This window comes from Sinocyclocheilus anshuiensis, unplaced genomic scaffold (assembly GCF_001515605.1).
Source record: "Sinocyclocheilus anshuiensis isolate Anshui unplaced genomic scaffold, SAMN03320099.WGS_v1.1 scaffold2177, whole genome shotgun sequence".
NCBI lineage: Eukaryota > Metazoa > Chordata > Actinopteri > Cypriniformes > Cyprinidae > Sinocyclocheilus > Sinocyclocheilus anshuiensis.
The window spans coordinates 19,703-40,035 of record NW_015552714.1 but is presented as its reverse complement, the minus strand read 5'-3'; the positions used below and the strand labels follow the sequence as shown (position 1 = coordinate 40,035).

General features: G+C 35.7%; 1 pseudogene and 1 gene segment (V, D, J or C); one reads left to right on the top strand and one right to left on the bottom strand.

Annotated features, from left to right (window-relative positions):
* Positions 1 to 3,162: 3,162 nt before the first annotated feature.
* LOC107667787 (Ig kappa-b4 chain C region-like) lies at positions 3,163 to 4,913 on the bottom strand. The segment is given in 2 exon segments: positions 3,163 to 3,634; positions 4,780 to 4,913. Coding segments are annotated over 2 exon segments (426 nt in total).
* A 212-nt stretch (positions 4,914 to 5,125) lies between these two features.
* Positions 5,126 to 15,791, top strand: LOC107667789 (Ig kappa chain V-I region Walker-like; annotated as a pseudogene).
* Positions 15,792 to 20,333: the final 4,542 nt, after the last annotated feature.

Below are 20,333 nucleotides of genomic sequence, written 5' to 3'. Positions count from 1 at the left end.
CCTGGTCCTTGAGGCACCCCAACACTGCACGTTTTGCATGTCTCCTTAATCAAACACACCTGATTCAGATCATCAACTCATTAGTAGAGACTTTATTACCTGAAATTGGTGCGTCAGAGAAAGGAGACATGCAAAATGTGCAGTGTTGGGGTGCCTCCAGGACCAGGGTTGGGAACCACTGCCTTAAGGTGTAGCATCAACTGGCTCGTTGGTCTAGGGCAGGGGTAGGCAAGTTCGGTCCTAGAGAGCCGCAGTCCTGCAGAGTTCAACTCCAACCCTGAAAAAAAAAAACTCACCTGCCTATAGCCTTAGTAATCCTGAAGACATTGATTAGCTTGTTCAGGTGTGTTTGATTAGGGTTGGAGCTGAACTCTGCAGGACTGCAGCTCTCTGGGACCGAAATTGCCTACCCCTGGTCTAGGGCAGGGTTCCTCAAATCTTGCCCTGGAGGGCCAATGCGCTACAGAGATTAGCTCCAACCCTACTCAAACTCACCTACCTGTGATTTTCTAATGGTCCTGAACAGTTACCAAAAACGTGCAGTGTTGGGGGTTCTCCAGGACCAGGATTGGGAACCACTGATCCTGAAGACATTGATTAGCATGCTCAAGTGTGTTTGATTAGGGTTAGTGCTAAACTGTGCAGGAAAGTGGATCCCGTGGGCAAGGTTTAAGGATCCCTGGTCTAGGGGTATGATTATCACTTTGGGTGCGAGAGTTCCCGGGTTCAAATCCCAACTATTCATTGCCAAAAGTTAAGAGTAAAAAGTCAAGGTTATGACTGCTTACAAAACACTGAAGTTTCCTCTTGAGTGTTGCAGTAACTCTAAAAGCCACATGTAAATCTTTCTTTAAACCTGACCAGTGGCCAAGAAATGGCATTGCTTGTCTAAGATTTTGGAGTACCACTGCCTACTGTAATTTTATCAAAATTTGGAGTGTGGAGACGACTGTATTCAAGACAAAAATAGTTTTTCAAACATTTGATTACTTGAGTGATCGCGCCATCAAAGTAAAATAAAATGAGATAGGCTACTTATTTAGAAATTTTACAACGTGGATGTGTGATGCTTTTTCTGTTGGAATTACGTGTATGGAGCCATGTAGTGTCAAATGGCGACATCTAGTGGTTAACAAGCAGATGTGACGTTCTGAGAGAAGGGTCTGGCTGCAGCCTTGCGTTTGCACTCTCAGACTTGCATTCTCAGGCTTGCACTCTCAGACACTTGCACTTCCGCTAGCGACGTCACTTGCAGTCTTTATTTTTTTTTATTTTGTTCTATTTATTTATTCTTTTTGTTTGAATCTCTCAACATTTTACAACAGTAGCCAGGTGGTGAAGACAAGACAAAAGAAACTAAATTACGAAGTCACTTGCAATCGCCACTTGCACTCTCCGATACCTGTGACGTCACTTGCAATCGACACAAATCGTGCGTGTTGCCAGTGGAGACAAGACGCTGTGGTGGTGATTAAACGATTAAAACTAATTTAGTACCGTAACCTACAGGGTCCTGCAAGCCATCTGTAGGAGAAAAAGACAAGACCCGCAAATCCGTGGCTACAGAACAGCAGAATATTAACGCAATGCGCAAAGTCTCTTGTTAAGCGTTTTCCTCCTGTAGAAAAACATAAACACTTAACATGGCTTAATGTATAAAGATGCTATTAAAATATCACATTCAATATACAGTTTATTAATATAATGAATATGTATATAGTATTTTCTATTGACACACTATTTTCCTAATTAATGCTGTTCAGTTGCTTTGACACAATCTGTATTGTTAAAAGCGCTATATAAATAAAGGTGACTTGACTTGACTTGACATTGTAATTTAGTTTCTTTTTTCTTGTCTTCACCACCTGGCTACTGTTGTAAAATGTTGAGAGATTCAAACAAAAAGTAATCAATAAATATAACTTTATAGTCAGGAGGTCTTTATAGATATGTGACTTTTGATGATTATGACTGACAGCTCTCCTTCATGATAACAGATCCTAAAGCAAACATGACTTTGATAGGCTTCATTATTTGGATGCTCATACCCTGCAGCTGGAGTAAGTATACAGAAATTTGTATAATTCATCAAGTCCTTTATTGTCACTGTGTATGATCAACTAAATGTGAAAAATTATTAGTCCTTGTAGTGCAACAGTAAGAAACATTGTTTGCTCAGCCTGGCAGTGTGAGACTTTAAATGTGCTTATCAGTTTTATATTATTTTACAGTGTTTTCTGTGTCTCTCTTCAGGTTCCGTGGGGCAGATTGTGACTCAATCTGAAGATCAAACAGTGAAGCCTGATCAGACTGTCACTATTCAGTGTAATCATAAACCAGCAGTGAACAGTGTTAAAAAGATAGTACCTCTCAATTTGGCATGCACTGGTACCATCAGATTCCTGGAGAAGCTCCTAAACTCTGATCTATTACACATCAGACAGAGCTTCAGGTGTTTCTTCTAGATTCAGTGGCAGTGAAGTGGAAACCGCATGAATTTTACTCTGACCACCAGTGGAGTCCAGCCTGAAGATTCAGGACTTTATTACTGTCAGAGTAAACACAGTAGGACAGGAGATTTAAAGAACCCAGATTGGGTGTTCACACAGTGTAAAATCATTGTACAAAAACCTACTCGGGTGAGACAGCAGCGCTGCAGCATAGACGTCCTCACGGACTTTACACACAAACATACACAGAGACTCTTAAAGGCTACTGAACTGTTGATATCCATTATTGTCACACACTCAACACAGGTTACATATTCTATTAATAATTAACATCAGAATGTCTCAAACAGATTTCCACATGAACTACAATCCAATGCAATCCATCCAACCTTGATGAAAGAAAGCTCACTGTGGCCAAAGCAACTTTTCATGATTAGTCCATGAACCCATTTTTTGTTGTTTTGTTTTGTTTTTGTTTTGGAGCAATCACAAAAGGTTTTCCCTGGTATATGAAAAATGAAATCTATAAGCAGTTTATTTTCTTGTGAACTCCATAAATTATAAAAGTACCTAAAACAATAACATCAAAATAAAATGAATTAAATACTGTAGCAAGGGAACAAATCAAATGAATTAATTAAGGACAAAATAATTCAAACAATGAATGATTCATAAAGCTTTTATTTGGCAAAAAAATTCAAAAAAACATAATTGGTCATATGTGTTAAACAGGCTTTAAAAAGATTAACATACAAAGCAAATTGGAAAACAGTGATGTTTGTTCTTTATTAAGACTGTGTGTGAGTGCACAAATGATTATGCATGCCTATAATCTATGTGTTTTTGTGTTGTGTGTATATTTCACTGGTCATTGCACTGCTGTGTGTCGAGGCTCTTGGTGACTGCATTGTGGGACGGGTGCGTGGCGTCACAGCTGACGGTTGTTGCTCTGCTCCACTCACTCTCAGTGAGGCTCAGGCTGCTGCTCCAGCTGTACAGTCCATCCTTCTGCAGCTGACTGGGACTCAGATTGACACCAGAGCTCCTGCTGCTGCCGTCCACCTTCCAGCTCAGCTTCCAGTCAGAGGGGAATCCCTTACTGGCCACACACAGCACTGTAGCCTTACCCTGCTGCAGCTCGTCTCTGGAGGGAGGCAGCACTGTGAGAGCGGGACGAGCCGCAGCTAAAGAGAGACACAGATGGAAACTGTGATGTTTCATTCTTCTGAAAAACAGCTCTATCAGTCTTTCTGAGTGTCTTTCACTTCCCTTTAAGAGATTCAGAGTTAATCAAGCAGATCTCAAGTGCAACAGTCCATAAAAACACACATTTTACCAGCAATCACACATACTTTATTATTTATTAATTATAAATTATAGATAATGTTATATGGTTTTTGTCAACATATATCCAAATTATTCAATTATTTGTTAAAAACCTGTTACTTACAGTTATAGCTACTTGTAGTTTGAAAGCTACACCAGAAGAAAACACATCTCTGTCTTATGTGACATTCAATGAAAAAAATAATTAAAAAACTTAATCAACACTTTAAAATAATGCTGCAATTAGTTATATCAATGTCTTTGAGTTGTGTTAATGTATTTGAAATAACTTAAATATCCAACTTAACCAAACTAAACGTAACATTTTAAGTAAAGCATGAACGCTTAATTTTGAAACAACATTGTTCAACAGCCTGTAAAAACACATTAGTATCAGTATTCATATTAATATATTCAGTGTTCATACAAATCAAGGTTTATGAATATGAGACTTCAATTTATATATTGGAATGATGTCTACCTTTCAGGTTTATATTCTGAGCAATATATTCAGACTTTAAAAAGAAAATAATTTTGTATTATTTTGTAAAAAGTATTTCACCTAAAATTGAGGTGTTTTATTTTATACATTACTGTAAATAATGTCCCTTTTTTCTACTCATGAAAAACGTCAGTTCATAATTACACATTCAGATTCATTGCCAAATCTGATACCAACAATACAGATTTTTATGTGTTTAATGCCCCATTTTACAGTACTTATAACTGACATCTGAAACAGTCAGACATATTTCTATTTCACGTGAAGTACATAAACCTAATCTATAAAATGCATATATTTTATTTACCACTCAAATAGGTAAAAAGGTAAACTAATTAATTTGAACTCGTTTAGAAGACGTATATATGCTGTCACACAAGGCTAAAATAGTCTGAGGATAGCCTTTTTTTATTTTAGTTACTCTTCTTCTATTGGTCGGTTCTTCTTATGATTACTAACTAATTAATTAATAGAAATAGAAATAGAAAAAGATTTACTTACTTCCAACTGAGAGCCGAGTGCCTCCACCGAACGTGCGCCACAGGGATACAAACCCAATCAACAGCTGTACAAAAACCTCCTGCACTAAAACTGACACTGACATCAACACTCACAATAACACTGTAAGACGTATCTTAGTATATCTTAGTTTAGTTTTGCTTAGACATGACAAAATTAGAAATTAATTATTTTTATTTTATTAATGTCAGTTAATTAAATGCTGCAAAATATATTTTGATGGTAAATTCCAGGATGCATCTGAATGTGTTTTGGAAAGTGTTTTGCATATTAACTGAACACTGTGCTTAAAACTCCACTGATGATTATTAGTGTGTAACACTTACATACATACATACATAGGAAACAATGATTTCTCTTATTCTAATGCTGGGGACACTGGCTCTGCTTGCTCAAGGTTCAGGAATATATTTTTTACATAAGGGAATTCATTTTATATTATTTTAATTTGTGCTTTGCTTTTTAGTTTTATTGTGTTTAGATTGACTGCTTTATAGCTAATGAAAACTGGTCTTTGTTTGTAATTTAAAGTAATAATATTTGTTTTTGTTGTCTCTCTCAGTGTCTCATGAAGAGGTTCAGTCTCCTGAGTATCTGCTTGTTAAAGCAAGAGATTCTGCTTCTATCAGCTGCACTGCATCTTCTGGAATTGGTTATGACATGAGCTGGTATCTGCTGAGACCTGGAAAAACCCCTAAACTCCTGATCTACAGAACGAGTAACCTTGCATCTGGAGTTTCAGACCGGTTCGGTGGAACTTATTCTGGATATGAATTTACACTGAACATACGTGGAGTCCAGACTGAGGATGCAGGAGTTTATTACTGTATGGGGTATTATAGTGGTGGAGTGTGCACACAGTGAAACAGCATCGTAAAAAACCTCCTTCAGTCTGACAGCAAAGAGAATATGAAAATACTGAGAAGTTCACAATATCAGTCAGTTATGATATCATCGGATAAGTTGTGCTTAATTAGATGGGCAAATATAAATATAAATAGTACATCCATGAAATAATACACATTGATGAATTAAAGGGTTAGTTCACCCAAAAATGAAAATTAGCCCATAAATTACTCACCCTCAAGTCATCTTAGGTGTATATGACTTTCTTCTTTCAGACGAATCCAGTCGGAGTTATATTAAAAATTGTCTTTGATCTTTCAAGCTGTTTCATGGCACTCAGCGGGTGTTGCATGCATCAGTCCAAAAGAAGTGAAATAAAATGCGCCCATTCATAAAAAAAAAAGTGTCTCACACGGCTCCGGGGGGGGAACAAAGGCCTTCTGTAGCGAATCGATGCGTTTTTGTAAGAAAAATATTCAAAACGTAATAATCACTTTAATCTAGCTTGCGCTCACTGTTGTAAACAGAACCAGTTCCCGGGCAGATGATGTATGAGTTCAGTGCTGCGCATGCGCCAGTGAGTCTCGTGAAAACCAATTTATTATACCAATTATACCATTTTTAATATAACTCAGACTGGATTCGTCTGAAAGAAGAAAGTTATATACACCTAGGATGACTTGAGGGTGAGTAATTTATGGGCTAATTTTCATTTTTGGGTGAACTAACCCTTTAATTAGACTTTAGTTCATTATAAATGAAACATTAAATCCATGTGTCTGTTTCAGTATTCACATACTCTTTCATTCTTCCTTGTAACATTTTGAGCAACAGAAGTAAAAATCTGTCCATGACATTTTAATTGTAATTTTAAATTTGAAATGAATTCAGCTGAAATGAACAGCCTATAGAGTAAGTGAATTTTAGCCTTAGGCCAGTTATGCTTAAATTCAGTTGGCAGGATCCTAAAACCTTCAAAAAGCAGCAGCAAATGCTGACCTGAGCTTTACTATGTGCAACATGAAGACAACAGATCATATTATCACATTACACTGTTTATGAATATGTGAACTCATGCCATCAAAAAACATGAAAATTCTCTTTTAAATTCTATTTTAAAATATAGTGTTATATATCATTCATATCACATTTAAATCATTTAAATCATATATATATTTTTTTTTTTAATGTGGCAAAAAGTGGTAAAATTAGATAAAAAAAGATCTGTTTTCTATTTTAATATATTTTAATTGAATTTATTCTTAGTTTATTCTTAATTGTGCTGCTTAATATTTTTTTGGAAACTAGTATCACTGTGGACAGAGGCCTGCTTTGCATTGAACTGCATGATAACAGATCCAAAAGCAAACATGACTTTAATAGCCATTATTATTTGGATGCTCACAACCTGCACCTGGAGTAAGTATATATAAGTTCATATCATCGGCTGATTTGCTCCACAGGTGGTGAGATCAAGATTTAGTTTAGACTTCATTTAATGTAAATACTGTATATACATTTATAAGCACACATATTCTTTCTTATATGCATGCTTTTTACCTGAATGAGCAGTATACATTATCAGGGATGGGCAGTATTTCAGATACATGTATTTAATATATGTATTTAAAATACAAAATACTGTTTTGTATTTCGTATTTTAAAACCTTAGGAAAAAATCGAATGTATTTTGCATTTAAATACATTTAAGATCAGTATTTTTGTATTTTCAAAATACATAAAGTACTTTGTGCCAGTCAACCTCCTTATGAGGGTGCTGATTTCGTGTATCAGATCAGACATGAACTCTCTCTCCCCAACACCAACATTCATTCATGTGAGCTCCATTCAGCATTGGTTGAGTGACTTTTCTGGAATAAGATAAGGTGAGGATGTCATGGTCAATTCTACTTGTTGATTTAAGTTAAAATAGTGCATCATTCAGATTTGGCATCAGTTAATATGAAAGAATAAAAGAGCGCCGACAAGGGGACAAATAGCGTTAACCAATCAGTCTTGATAGTTAATCTTGTCAAATGTGTTTAAAGCGCGCGCGTTCTGTGAGTGGAAGAGTGGAATGCTGACAAGTAGGCCTATACTTTTGGCCTAAAGGCCATTTCACACGGGGCAAAGTAAAGCAATCATATGTTACATCATGACACTGACATGAAAAGAAAACAAAATACAATACAAATGTGTATGGCAGTTGAATTCAGTTCTGTTCAGTCATGCAATGCTGTTCAGTTCAAAATGTTGTGAAATGTAATTCAGTTCAAATTGTTGTGTAATGTGCTGTCTATTTTTTTCACCTGGTTTACATTTATAATGTGATTAATTCAGCATTTATTCAACTTAATTCATTCTGTACTCTTCCTGACAGGCGTCTGTAGAGTGGAGAGTGTTTTGCATGTTTACTGCTTCACACACAAAACTCTGATGTTCAGAGAGTCACTGACACACAACACAATCATGTCTCTTTTACTAATTCTGGCTTCACTGGGTCTGCTTGCACAAAGTTAAAACTTATTTTCTTACATTCAGACTAATGGCAGAAGGTCTGGTTACCATGGCCGCTTTGAATGGCCAAGGACCGCCCACGAGGTCATATGACTGACAGGTAAAGCAACCAATCATGGTTAGTTTTGTGCCACATCATGTTTTTCCACATATTTTTGAAAATCCAGCATTTAGTTGATCCTGATAAGTGCTCAATCAAGCCTGTTTTATTAATTCTTTAATTAATTAATTAATTTTATTAATTCCCAGCTTCACTGGGTCTGCTTGCACAAGGTTAAAACTTGTTTTTCTACATTGTCAGGGAATTTGGTATGCATCTTTGCAAAGCTTGTGCTTTTTCATTTTTAAATATGCATTTAAAGTAACACTTACCCTTTGATCTCTCTCTCAGTGTCTCATCAAGAGGTACATTCTCCTGACCCATGGGAAACATTTATTACTCAGTGGTTGCTCTTCCTAAATGAGGGTGCTGATTTCGTGTATCAGATCAGACATGAACTCTCTCTCCCCAACACCAACATTCATTCATGTGAGCTCCATTCAGCATTGGTTGAGTGACTTTTCTGGAATAAGATAAGGTGAGGATGTCATGGTCAATTCTACTTGTTGATTTAAGTTAAAATAGTGCATCATTCAGATTTGGCATCAGTTAATATGAAAGAATAAAAGAGCGCCGACAAGGGGACAAATAGCGTTAACCAATCAGTCTTGATAGTTAATCTTGTCAAATGTGTTTAAAGCGCGCGCGTTCTGTGAGTGGAAGAGTGGAATGCTGACAAGTAGGCCTATACTTTTGGCCTAAAGGCCATTTCACACGGGGCAAAGTAAAGCAATCATATGTTACATCATGACACTGACATGAAAAGAAAACAAAATACAATACAAATGTGTATGGCAGTTGAATTCAGTTCTGTTCAGTCATGCAATGCTGTTCAGTTCAAAATGTTGTGAAATGTAATTCAGTTCAAATTGTTGTGTAATGTAATTCAGTTCATCCAAAAAAAAAAAAAATGTAAGAGAAAGGATTGTTCCAAGGGAAAAAATGGGAAAAAGAAAACAACAGGAGAAAGGTTGATGTCCTGTTCAGAAAAAAAAAAAAAACAGATCCAAGAACAATTATCACTGAGTTTACCGACAAATCCAGAGCATGTAACAGGTCAAGCAAAAATTATGTGTTCAACCCAAGCAAAATAATAATGTGCATTTGATCAGATATAACTGAAGTAAAAGGTTATGAGATACATTATGTGAATACTTGGCTAAAGAGACGTGTCTTTAATCTAGATTTAAACAGAGAGAGTGTGTCTGAACCCCGAATGTTGTCAGGAAGGCTATTCCAGAGTTTGGGGGCCAAATTTCATTTAATTATTTTACATAAATCCAGCGTTTAGTTGATCCTGATAAGTGCTCATCGTCACAGTTGTAAACACGACGGCTTCCTTCTTCGATGAGGGTGTTTGGCTTCATGATATCTTTGTTTCCAGGCGGAATGTTAAAGAATGCGACACAAACATCTCCTGGAAATCCAGTAGAATTCGACCAATCAGATGGCGACTTCGAAATTCCTGAAGTGTTTCTAATTTTGTGTGCCATATGCATCAGACCATATGTTTATACATATTTATGCATCAGACGTTCAGCCAAAGGTCCGTGGGCGTGACATCTGAGGCTGAGGTTAGTTGGAGCCTTCCCGCCTGTCTGTGCGCGCTACTCCCTAAACAGACAAGGCTTTTATACTTGACTCGCTCAGTTGTATAATTCTGTTAAACAAAAGGGGGTGACACGGAGTAATTGTTCTCCAACCCTTATAAAAATTAACTATGGTTTTACTGTAGTAAAAGTGTAGTAAACATGTTTTTTTGGCATATTGACAATTTGAATAATAACAGAGTACAACCACACACACATACATATATACTGTATATGTACATACACATTTATAAATGCAATATATATATTATTTCATTTCCATTTAGTTGTGATATAAATTAGTTAATTATATTTAGTTAAGTATTAAAATAACTCAAATTAAATAAAAATAAAAACTTAATAAAAGACCTATACAGACATAATAAATTCAGACATAAACATCTCCTGGAAATCCAGTAGAATTCGACCAATCAGATGGCGACTTCGAAATTCCTGAAGTGTTTCTAATTTTGTGTGCCATATGCATCAGACCATATGTTTATACATATTTATGCATCAGACGTTCAGCCAAAGGTCCGTGGGCGTGACATCTGAGGCTGAGGTTAGTTGGAGCCTTCCCGCCTGTCTGTGCGCGCTACTCCCTAAACAGACAAGGCTTTTATACTTGACTCGCTCAGTTGTATAATTCTGTTAAACAAAAGGGGGTGACACGGAGTAATTGTTCTCCAACCCTTATAAAAATTAACTATGGTTTTACTGTAGTAAAAGTGTAGTAAACATGTTTTTTTGGCATATTGACAATTTGAATAATAACAGATTTTCTACAAATACCATGGTTAAACTATGGTTAGTGTAGCAAAACCATGGTTGCTTTGTGGTTACAATGGTTTAACATTGTAACAAAATGTTTTTTTTTTGTTTTTTTTTTCGTGAAGGAAAACCATCAGAAAGCAGTGGTGAGAGGAAGTGGTTTGCCGAGAAGTTTGTCAAACACTTGTCTCGTAAAAAGTTTGTGAATAAACTAATTTCTTCACATATAAACTGATTAGGTTGTGGGTCATTTTGGAGGACACGTGTGAAAATGTTTTTAAGTACACCTTAAATCCACACAAAAGAATCAAAGAATTGTGTAAAACCCAGTAAACCTGAGATTATGACTTGTGACATTAGAACAAAACGTATGAATATGATAACATATGTATAACACTAAATTGAACAATAATATCTCATGTTTTTAATTCATTAAACATTTTTATCTCATTAAAGATTTAATTACATTTACATATATTGTCTTCTTGTAGATGCAAATTTGAATGCTTCTCCAGTATAGTTATTTTTAATGAAATATTAGGGAATGTGATCATTTGTTTCATGACACTATGTTTCTCAAAACAAAAATCTACAATATGAAAAGATTTTCTAAAAAAGGTTTTCTAAAATGCTTGAAACAGAAGTGAAACAAGTAATAGGAAAAAGGAGAAATAAAAAGCGATACTTATCCTTTGCGGTGTCCTGCCTGGTGGAGTCGCATGGTAGAGTCGATGGTCTTTACACTCTTCGGTCTTCACACGAGGAGGCCTTCACGCGACGGCTGCCGCGGTAAACTAAGCTTTTTTATACCCATCTAACAAAATACTAAATTAATTCAGCTGGACACACTTTCCTTATTTTTTTCCACAACAAATGGCCAAGCAAGCGCAGACACTGACAAGATACGCGATACAGAACGAGACTAAACTTAAATATTTGAGAAAAAGGAGTCAAACCTGAGAATGTGGTGGAAGAAACATAGAATATCTCTTTATTGTCTTGCTGCAATCTCTATCAAGGCTCCAATATTTAAATATTTTATTGCTCAGTGGTTGCTCTTTCTAACCTCAGGAGACATAGTTGTGATTCTCATGTATTTCTCATTTTAGTCTCAACAGTGTCTCAGATGTTTCTCCTAAAAATCCTTAGGAGAAATAAAAGTAGACACAACTGAGACATGAGAAAGTTCTGAAAAAAAGGAATCCAAAATGGCAATGGGAGAGAAACATGGGAGATCTCTTTATTGTCTTGCTGTAATCTCTTGCAAGCCTCCATTATAAAAATGTTTTACTGCTCAAAGGTTGCTTTTTTATTGCAATGGGGTTTTTCACCTTCAATGGTCAGGACAATAGGAGTAGAGACAGGAAACAATTGGACAGGTGAGAAGGAAACAAGAGCAGGAAGTACCTTCAGCTGGGATTCAAAGTTATGCTGTCTGAGGTGCAGTTGTGCCTTCACATCGATGTGCTGCCCACAAGGCTATGGCTCTGACAGAGGCAAATCTACGCTCAGGATACTGAGGAGTGATTGTCTTATATGTCTCACTGAGATATAAGCTTTGTCATAAGATGTCTTCAGTTTTATTTTAGGAGAAAGTTAAACTTTTACTAATATTGTAAATGCTAAAACTATCATTTAAATAGCATTAAACATATCAGAATATCAAGGGTTACTAGTTTAAATTGATCTTCAATGTCCAGCATTGTATATACACCACATTTTCCAAACAAACTAGAAAGGACTTACACGTGCAAGATGTTTAGTATAAGAGCAATACCCTTTTTTAACAAATGTAACACTAGTGTACCAGTGTTTATTTGTTGTTGTTTTTTTTCTTCTTTGTTTAGCATTAAAATGTTGTTTTGCATACGGCCCATTTTTGCATGCATGGTTATGTTTAGGTTATGGTTTACTCTGTTAAATCAATGAAGTTTGAACAACTTCAAATATGACAATGCATGTATTGTCTGATTGAAATGGTGTGGATAAATGACATTGAAGCTAACCAGAGGGAAGAAAAATAAAATTAAAATGAGATCTCTTTAACAGTTCAATTATTTATCCTAGACAGAAATTAGGTTACTTTAAGATTGAATGGAAACTTTAGCTTGAGTCTCTTGCTTCTCAAACTTGTCTCCTGAGACAAAAACTCTAACACCCTCACATTTGTCTCTTTTAAAGCTTTAGAAGAGATCTCAACAACATCACACACTGTGCTCAGATTTTCTCCTTTGCTAGAGACGCTGGATGAGGAGACAAATGTGCGAGATCCAGAGTCTCTTGCTAAGGAGAAAAATCTGAGCACAGTGTGTGATGTTGTTGAGATCTATTCTAAACTTTTGAGGATACAAATGTGCGAGATCCAGAGCGATATCGTCGACTTGATTGCACAGATACTACTTGACTTGACTTGACTTGTTTGAAACATTGGAGGAGACAAATATGAGACCACCAGTCTTTAGCTAAGGAGAAATATCTGAGCACAGTGTATGATGTTGTTGAGATCTATTCTAAATATTTAAAAGAGACAAATGTGAGAGATCCCGTGTTAGAGTGTTAGAGTTTTTGTCTCAGGAGACAAGTTTGAGAAGCAGGATACTCAGGCAAAAACCTCCATTCGATCTTAAAGTAACCTCATTTCTGTCTAGGAGAAACATTTGAGATGTTAAAGAGATCTCACTTTTGATAATTTCTTTCCTTTGGGGAGTCTCTGTCTATTAAAGCAGGAGCTTCTGCTTCTATCAGCTGCACTGCATCTTCTGGAATTGATTATTACATGAGCTGGTATCCAGTGTTGGGGAAAGTAACTATTAAGAGCAATGCATTACTATATTGCGTTACTTCCCCCAAAAAAGTAGCTAATTATGTTACTTAGTTACTTTTTATGGAAAGTAACGTGTTACGTTACATTTGAGTTACCTTTTAAATCTGGGCAGGGCTTGCTAGTTTGTTTTTAATATAAAAAAATTCTCCTATTACAAATGTAAAAGCCCACCAAAAGTGAAATAAATACGCCTCAGGCTGAAGGAAATGTAAATTCATGTCTGTACAGTAGAGGGCGCAGCTCAAACAAATTGCATGAAGAATATTGATTCAGGAGAAGAAAGTTCAACACTATTCAGCAATAAAAATGAAACACAAATGTGTCATTTTTGCTTATTAGTATGGTTGATTTGGATCATCTAAGGTTAGTAGCATTGGTTAATAAAATGGGATTAAATGCATAAATGATATGTGTCTTATTTAACATATTTAATTATTGCAGGTTTGTATAATATTCTGAGTTGCATTTGACTGTTTTTTATTCATTTTGAGGAATACTGAATCTGTTTTTGTGCAGGTGAGATGAGTAAATACATGTTTATATTTTGTCTAGAATTACAGTAACATCATGTTCACATAGTGCACACAACACCTCTGTACTCCCGATTTCTCTCAACATGGGGACAGAAGAGCTGTCAGTCAATACATGGGAAAACAAAGTAACTGGCATTACTTATCTGAAAACGTAACTCAGATATTTCCTAATAAATTAAAAAGTAATGCATTACTTTACTAGTTACTTAAAAAAAGTAATCTGATTATGTAACTTGCGTTACTTGTAATGCGTTACCCCCAACACTGCTGGTATCTGCTACAACCTGGAAAAGTTCCTAAACTTCTGATTTACTATACAAGTAAACTTACATCTGGAATTTCAGACAGGTTCAGTGGAACTTATTCTGGATATGAATTTATGCTAAACATACGTCAAGTCCAGCTTGAGGATGAAGGAGAATATTACTGTAAGGGGACTTATTCTAATACAGTGTGGACTTTCGGTGGAGGCACCTGACTCTCAGTTGGAAGTAAGTAAATCTCTTTCTATTTTACAAAATATTTATATAAAAAAGAAAACCACAGAACAAGAGATATGAGAACAAACTAGGATTAAAAAAAAAATTACAATGTGTAACATGACCACAGTCAATAATTTATCTAAATGGTAAATTATAATTAAATTGTTTCACATGGGAAATATACCTTACTCTTGTTTCAGATGTCAGTTACATTACTCTATAATTGGACACTAAACAAATATAAAAATCTAAATATATTGTTAAATATCAAATTATAAATCTAAATGTCCAATGATTCGTTGTCTAACGAAAATGTTTTTTTTTTTCTTTTATACTTGGATATTTTAATAAAGAAACAAAACACAAAATCTTAATTTTTTTAATATTTATTGAATAAAACAAAATAATTTTCTTTTTAAATTCGGAGTATGCTATTACAAATCAGAATCTGAGAGCTAGATGTTTAAAATCAGATATATGTACATTTTAGTCTGATATAGTTATACATCTTGGTTTTTTTACACTAACCTAATGCATTAGCCAACTAACAATGAACAATATATTTCATATGTTAATCATTAAAATGTATGTTAGTTAATAAAAATAACAGTTCGTTGATAGTTTTTTACAAAACTTTTTTAAGTATATGTTGAATTTAACATTAACTAAGATTAATAAATGCTTTCAACTAACCAATGTTAGTTTGTGTTAACTATAGTTTTCTAAGGTTCAGGTGAACAAATGAAACCTTATTATTAAGTTTTACCATATATTATAATGAATACTGATTATCTAAAATCTGAATATTATGAGTCAGTAAATGTGTTTTTATGGACTGTTACACTCAGATCTGCTTGATTAACTCTGAATCTCTTAAAGGGAAGTGAAAGACACTCAGAAAGACTGATAGAGCTGTTTTTCAGAAGAATGAAACATCACAGTTTCCATCTGTGTCTCTCTTTAGCTGCGGCTCGTCCCGCTCTCACAGTGCTGCCTCCCTCCAGAGACGAGCTGCAGCAGGGTAAGGCTACAGTGCTGTGTGTGGCCAGTAAGGGATTCCCCTCTGACTGGAAGCTGAGCTGGAAGGTGGACGGCAGCAGCAGGAGCTCTGGTGTCAATCTGAGTCCCAGTCAGCTGCAGAAGGATGGACTGTACAGCTGGAGCAGCAGCCTGAGCCTCACTGAGAGTGAGTGGAGCAGAGCAACAACCGTCAGCTGTGACGCCACGCACCCGTCCCACAATGCAGTCACCAAGAGCCTCGACACACAGCAGTGTGATGAATGAAATACACACACATGCTGTTAGTATATTGCTCATATTTTCTTATCTTTTGTAATTCTACAACTGCAATGCTATAAATGTTTTGTTGAAATAAAAGCATTTTGTCTTAAATATGGTGCTGAATTATTACTAAAATATGAAATACTGTACCACTTCTATTGGTTTAAAAATTTTTAGGATGTGTGATGTGATGAGCAGCCTAGAGAATATTTTTTATATTGAAACATCAATTACAGCAAAAGAGATATTTATTTTAACATGACATCTTAACCATTATATTTTAATTTAATACAATATTTTATTTTTTCATTAAATATTAGTTCAACATTTAAAATAAGTTATTTGAGAAATCACATTGATAATAATATGGCTTTACTGATAATTTTTAGCTTATTTTACTTAATTGCATTAAAATTGGGCTAATAGTCTGAAGTCTTTAAATGGGTGTCAGGATTTATGCACTTAAACAGGATGAAAGAAAAATTTAACTGTTCATCACAGAATCATAGACAGAAAGTGTAGATTGATTAAATATTTTGTTCATACTGACAAATTAATTTCTCATTTAATAGAAATTAGTACATAATTGCTGAGTACATTCACTGTGCCGTCAGACTGCAAGGTTTTTGTTCGATGCTGTTTCACTGTCACAGTGATACAAACCCAATCAATAGTTGTACAAAAACCTCCTGCACTAAAACTGACACTGACATCAACACTCAAAATAACACTGACACTGCTCTTAAGACTGACACTAAAACTTATAATACATTTTAATTCATTCACGTCAAAAATAGAAATAAATTGTTAATAAATAAAATGCTGCAAAATGTATTTGTATTGATTTTGAGGTAAATTCCAGGATGCATCTGAATGTGTTTTTGAAAGTGTTTTGCATATTAACTGAACACTGCGCTTAAAACTCCACTGATGATTATTAGTGTGTGACACCAACATGTGTGAAACAATGATTTCTCTTATTCTGATGCTGTGGACACTTGCTCAAGGTACAAAAATATATTTTTACATTATGACAAAAAAAAAACTGTGGAATTTATTTAAAAATTTGAATGTGTGCTTTGCTTTTTATTTTGTAGTGTATTTAGTTTAATGGTTTTATAACAGACATAAATGTGACTGTTTTTGTTTTTGTTGTCTCTCTCAGTGTCTCATGAAGAGGTTCAGTCTCCTGAGTCTCTGTCTGTTAAAGCAGAAGATTCTGTCTCTATCAGCTGCACTGGGACCAGCGGAGTTGGTGATGACATGAGCTGGTATCTGCAGAAACCTGGAGAAGCTCCTAAACTCCTGATCTACACAGCCAGTCGACTTGAATCTGGAGTCCCAGATCGGTTCAGTGGAAGTGGATCTGAACCTGATTTCACACTGAAGCCGAGTTCACAATATCAATATCATAATTAGTCTTACTCACTAGTTAGTTCAGTATGAATGAAATTTGAATAAACATATTCTGGCTCTGTTTGTAACCAAACATATTCTTACATTTATCCTTTTAATTGTTTTAATCCTAAAGACAATAACACAGAACTGTATACATTTCAAGCTATGTGCCATAATTTGTACCATTTTAAACAACAGTGGGTAAGATTTTAATTATTCAGTCTGTTCATGAAATTTTAATTGTCATTATTTCAGCTGAAAAGAATAGAAATGAAGAAAAGTTAGCCTTTTGTCAATTATCTCCAATTATCTTTGACTCGGTTGTCAAGATTCTACAACTTTCAAGCTTCAAGATTCATAGGCTGGAATAACTGTTTAAATGCAGCATGTATAAAACACATCCCATTATTCTGTATATGAACATGAAATTAGACAATGAAAAAATTCCAAGAGCCCCCACCCCTCCCATCAGCTTTTAGGACGCACTCAAAGAGGGATCACAGATGACAAATAAGAAACACCATGGCAGGTGTCGATTTAAAAGTATGCACATTTCCTACCTTATTTGTAAATGAAATTAATCTCCAATCCTTCTTCTATCGTTTCAGGTTTATCCATTGTTATTCGAATGCTAGAAAAAATATAGCTGGTTTTCCAAGTAAAAACCACCAAATAACGTTTACACATAGTTACGTTATGATAGGCCTACGTAATATTCAGAGAGAGATGAGGGATTCCCCCGCTCTATATGTCTCTGCATCCGCTAAAGTTTTTTTATTTTATTTGTTTTATTTTTGTAGTTTTAGTGAATAGGAGTTAAAACTCCCACCCAGGTGACACTACTCCAATAACAGACCATGCAAAATACCCAAAATAATAATATCTTTAAAGTATTGCCAAGTAACTTTGCAACACCGCAAACAACAATAAAATCAGAGAAGGACTTTAACGACACGAGCATACGCAAAACAATGGGAACAACAACATGTTAATGTTCAAAATGTGCAGAGGATTCATGTTTCTTTCTTTTCCTGATGTTTTTTATTCTTAAAATTGTATATAGCCCACGTTTTTATAAACATTTTTTTATTTACCAATTAGGCATGTTGACAATAACGTAGGCTATATCTTCAACATGAATACCTTGTCTATAGCCAAAAATGTAAGAAGATATGTTTTCAGTGGACTTTTAAACATTTGTTTTTCTTGAGAAAACATAAAAATACAGTTACAGCGTGTTTTTTTCTTTTGATTTAGTCGAGTTGGTTTTGCATCAAGCACAATGTAATTTTCGGCAACAGAGATCTGACAGCAACAGCACATTTTTCTGCTTGGGCGAGCGCTTCGCGGACAGCTTACCTCGCGCATGAAATCAGCCGCAGGCCAGTAAACCAATGAGAACGCGCTATAATCATGACGAGTCATAGCAACAGAGCGGAGACGAGAAAGCTGTGGAGAATCCGCTCGCCCGGAAGCAACCGCAACTGACCTGGGCTGAGTTCAGCCCCGACAAAAACGGTGCACAACGTTTTTTAAACGGAAACGGTGGTGCGTTGAACACCCTGTTCTGATGACGCAAGAGTTGCAACTATGGCTGCTGAGAAGGCCATTCTTTGTGTTATTTTTGAAGAATTTTCGGAGCCTGATGAAATCAGTATAAATACGTGTTTAATACTGCAAAATACGCTCGATGATACAGTCACAACCCTTGCTGCCCAGAATAAAAGAGAACATCCCAATCGAGTGAAGGGATTTGTGGAAACTGTGGTTCCTAATTATTGTGATCCAACATTTGCCTCGCATTTCAGGATGAAAAGACAAACATTTCAGGTGAAGGATAATCCACTTCTTACCTCCCGAGTGTTATGATCTATATGGCCTTATTATTTTTATTGTGAGTAGATCCACCCCCATAGGCTTTTAGGACACACAAAAGGGATCACAGCTGACAAATAGCTAAGAAACACCGTGGCAGGTGTCGATTTAAAAGTATGCACATTTCCTACCTTATTTGTAAATGAAATTAATCTCCAATCCTTCTTCTATCGTTTCAGGTTTATCCATTGTTATTCGAATGCTAGAAAAAATATAGCTGGTTTTCCAAGTAAAAACCACCAAATAACGTTTACACATAGTTACGTTATGATAGGCCTACGTAATATTCAGAGAGAGATGAGGGATTCCCCCGCTCTATATGTCTCTGCATCCGCTAAAGTTTTTTTATTTTATTTGTTTTATTTTTGTAGTTTTAGTGAATAGGAGTTAAAACTCCCACCCAGGTGACACTACTCCAATAACAGACCATGCAAAATACCCAAAATAATAATATCTTTAAAGTATTGCCAAGTAACTTTGCAACACCGCAAACAACAATAAAATCAGAGAAGGACTTTAACGACACGAGCATACGCAAAACAATGGGAACAACAACATGTTAATGTTCAAAATGTGCAGAGGACTTTCTTTTCCTTCTTTTCCTGATGTTTTTTATTCTTAAAATTGTATATAGCCCACGTTTTTATAAACATTTCCAATTAGGCTACCGCTTAGGCAATATATTTATAGTTTATATATTTATATTTATATTTATATTTATACAGTTACAGTGTTTTTTTTTTCTTTAGATTTTGTCGAGTTGGTTTTGCATCAAACAGAATGTGATTTTCGGCAATCGAGATCTGACAGCAACAGCACATTGTGCGAGTGCTTCGCTGACAGCTTACCTCGCGCATTCAATCTGCCACAGACCAGCAAATCACTGAGAACGCACTACAATCCTGAAGAGTCATAGTGACAGAGCGGAGACGAGAAAGCTGCGGAGAATCCGCTCGCCCGGAAGCAACCGCAACTGACCTGGGCTGAGTTCAGCCCCGACAAAAACGGTGCACAACGTTTTTTAAACGGAAACGGTGGTGCGTTGAACACCCTGTTCTGATGACGCAAGAGTTGCAACTATGGCTGCTGAGAAGGCCATTCTTTGTGTTATTTTTGAAGAATTTTCGGAGCCTGATGAAATCAGTATAAATACGTGTTTAATACTGCAAAATACGCTCGATGATACAGTCACAACCCTTGCTGCCCAGAATAAAAGAGAACATCCCAATCGAGTGAAGGGATTTGTGGAAACTGTGGTTCCTAATTATTGTGATCCAACATTTGCCTCGCATTTCAGGATGAAAAGACAAACATTTCAGG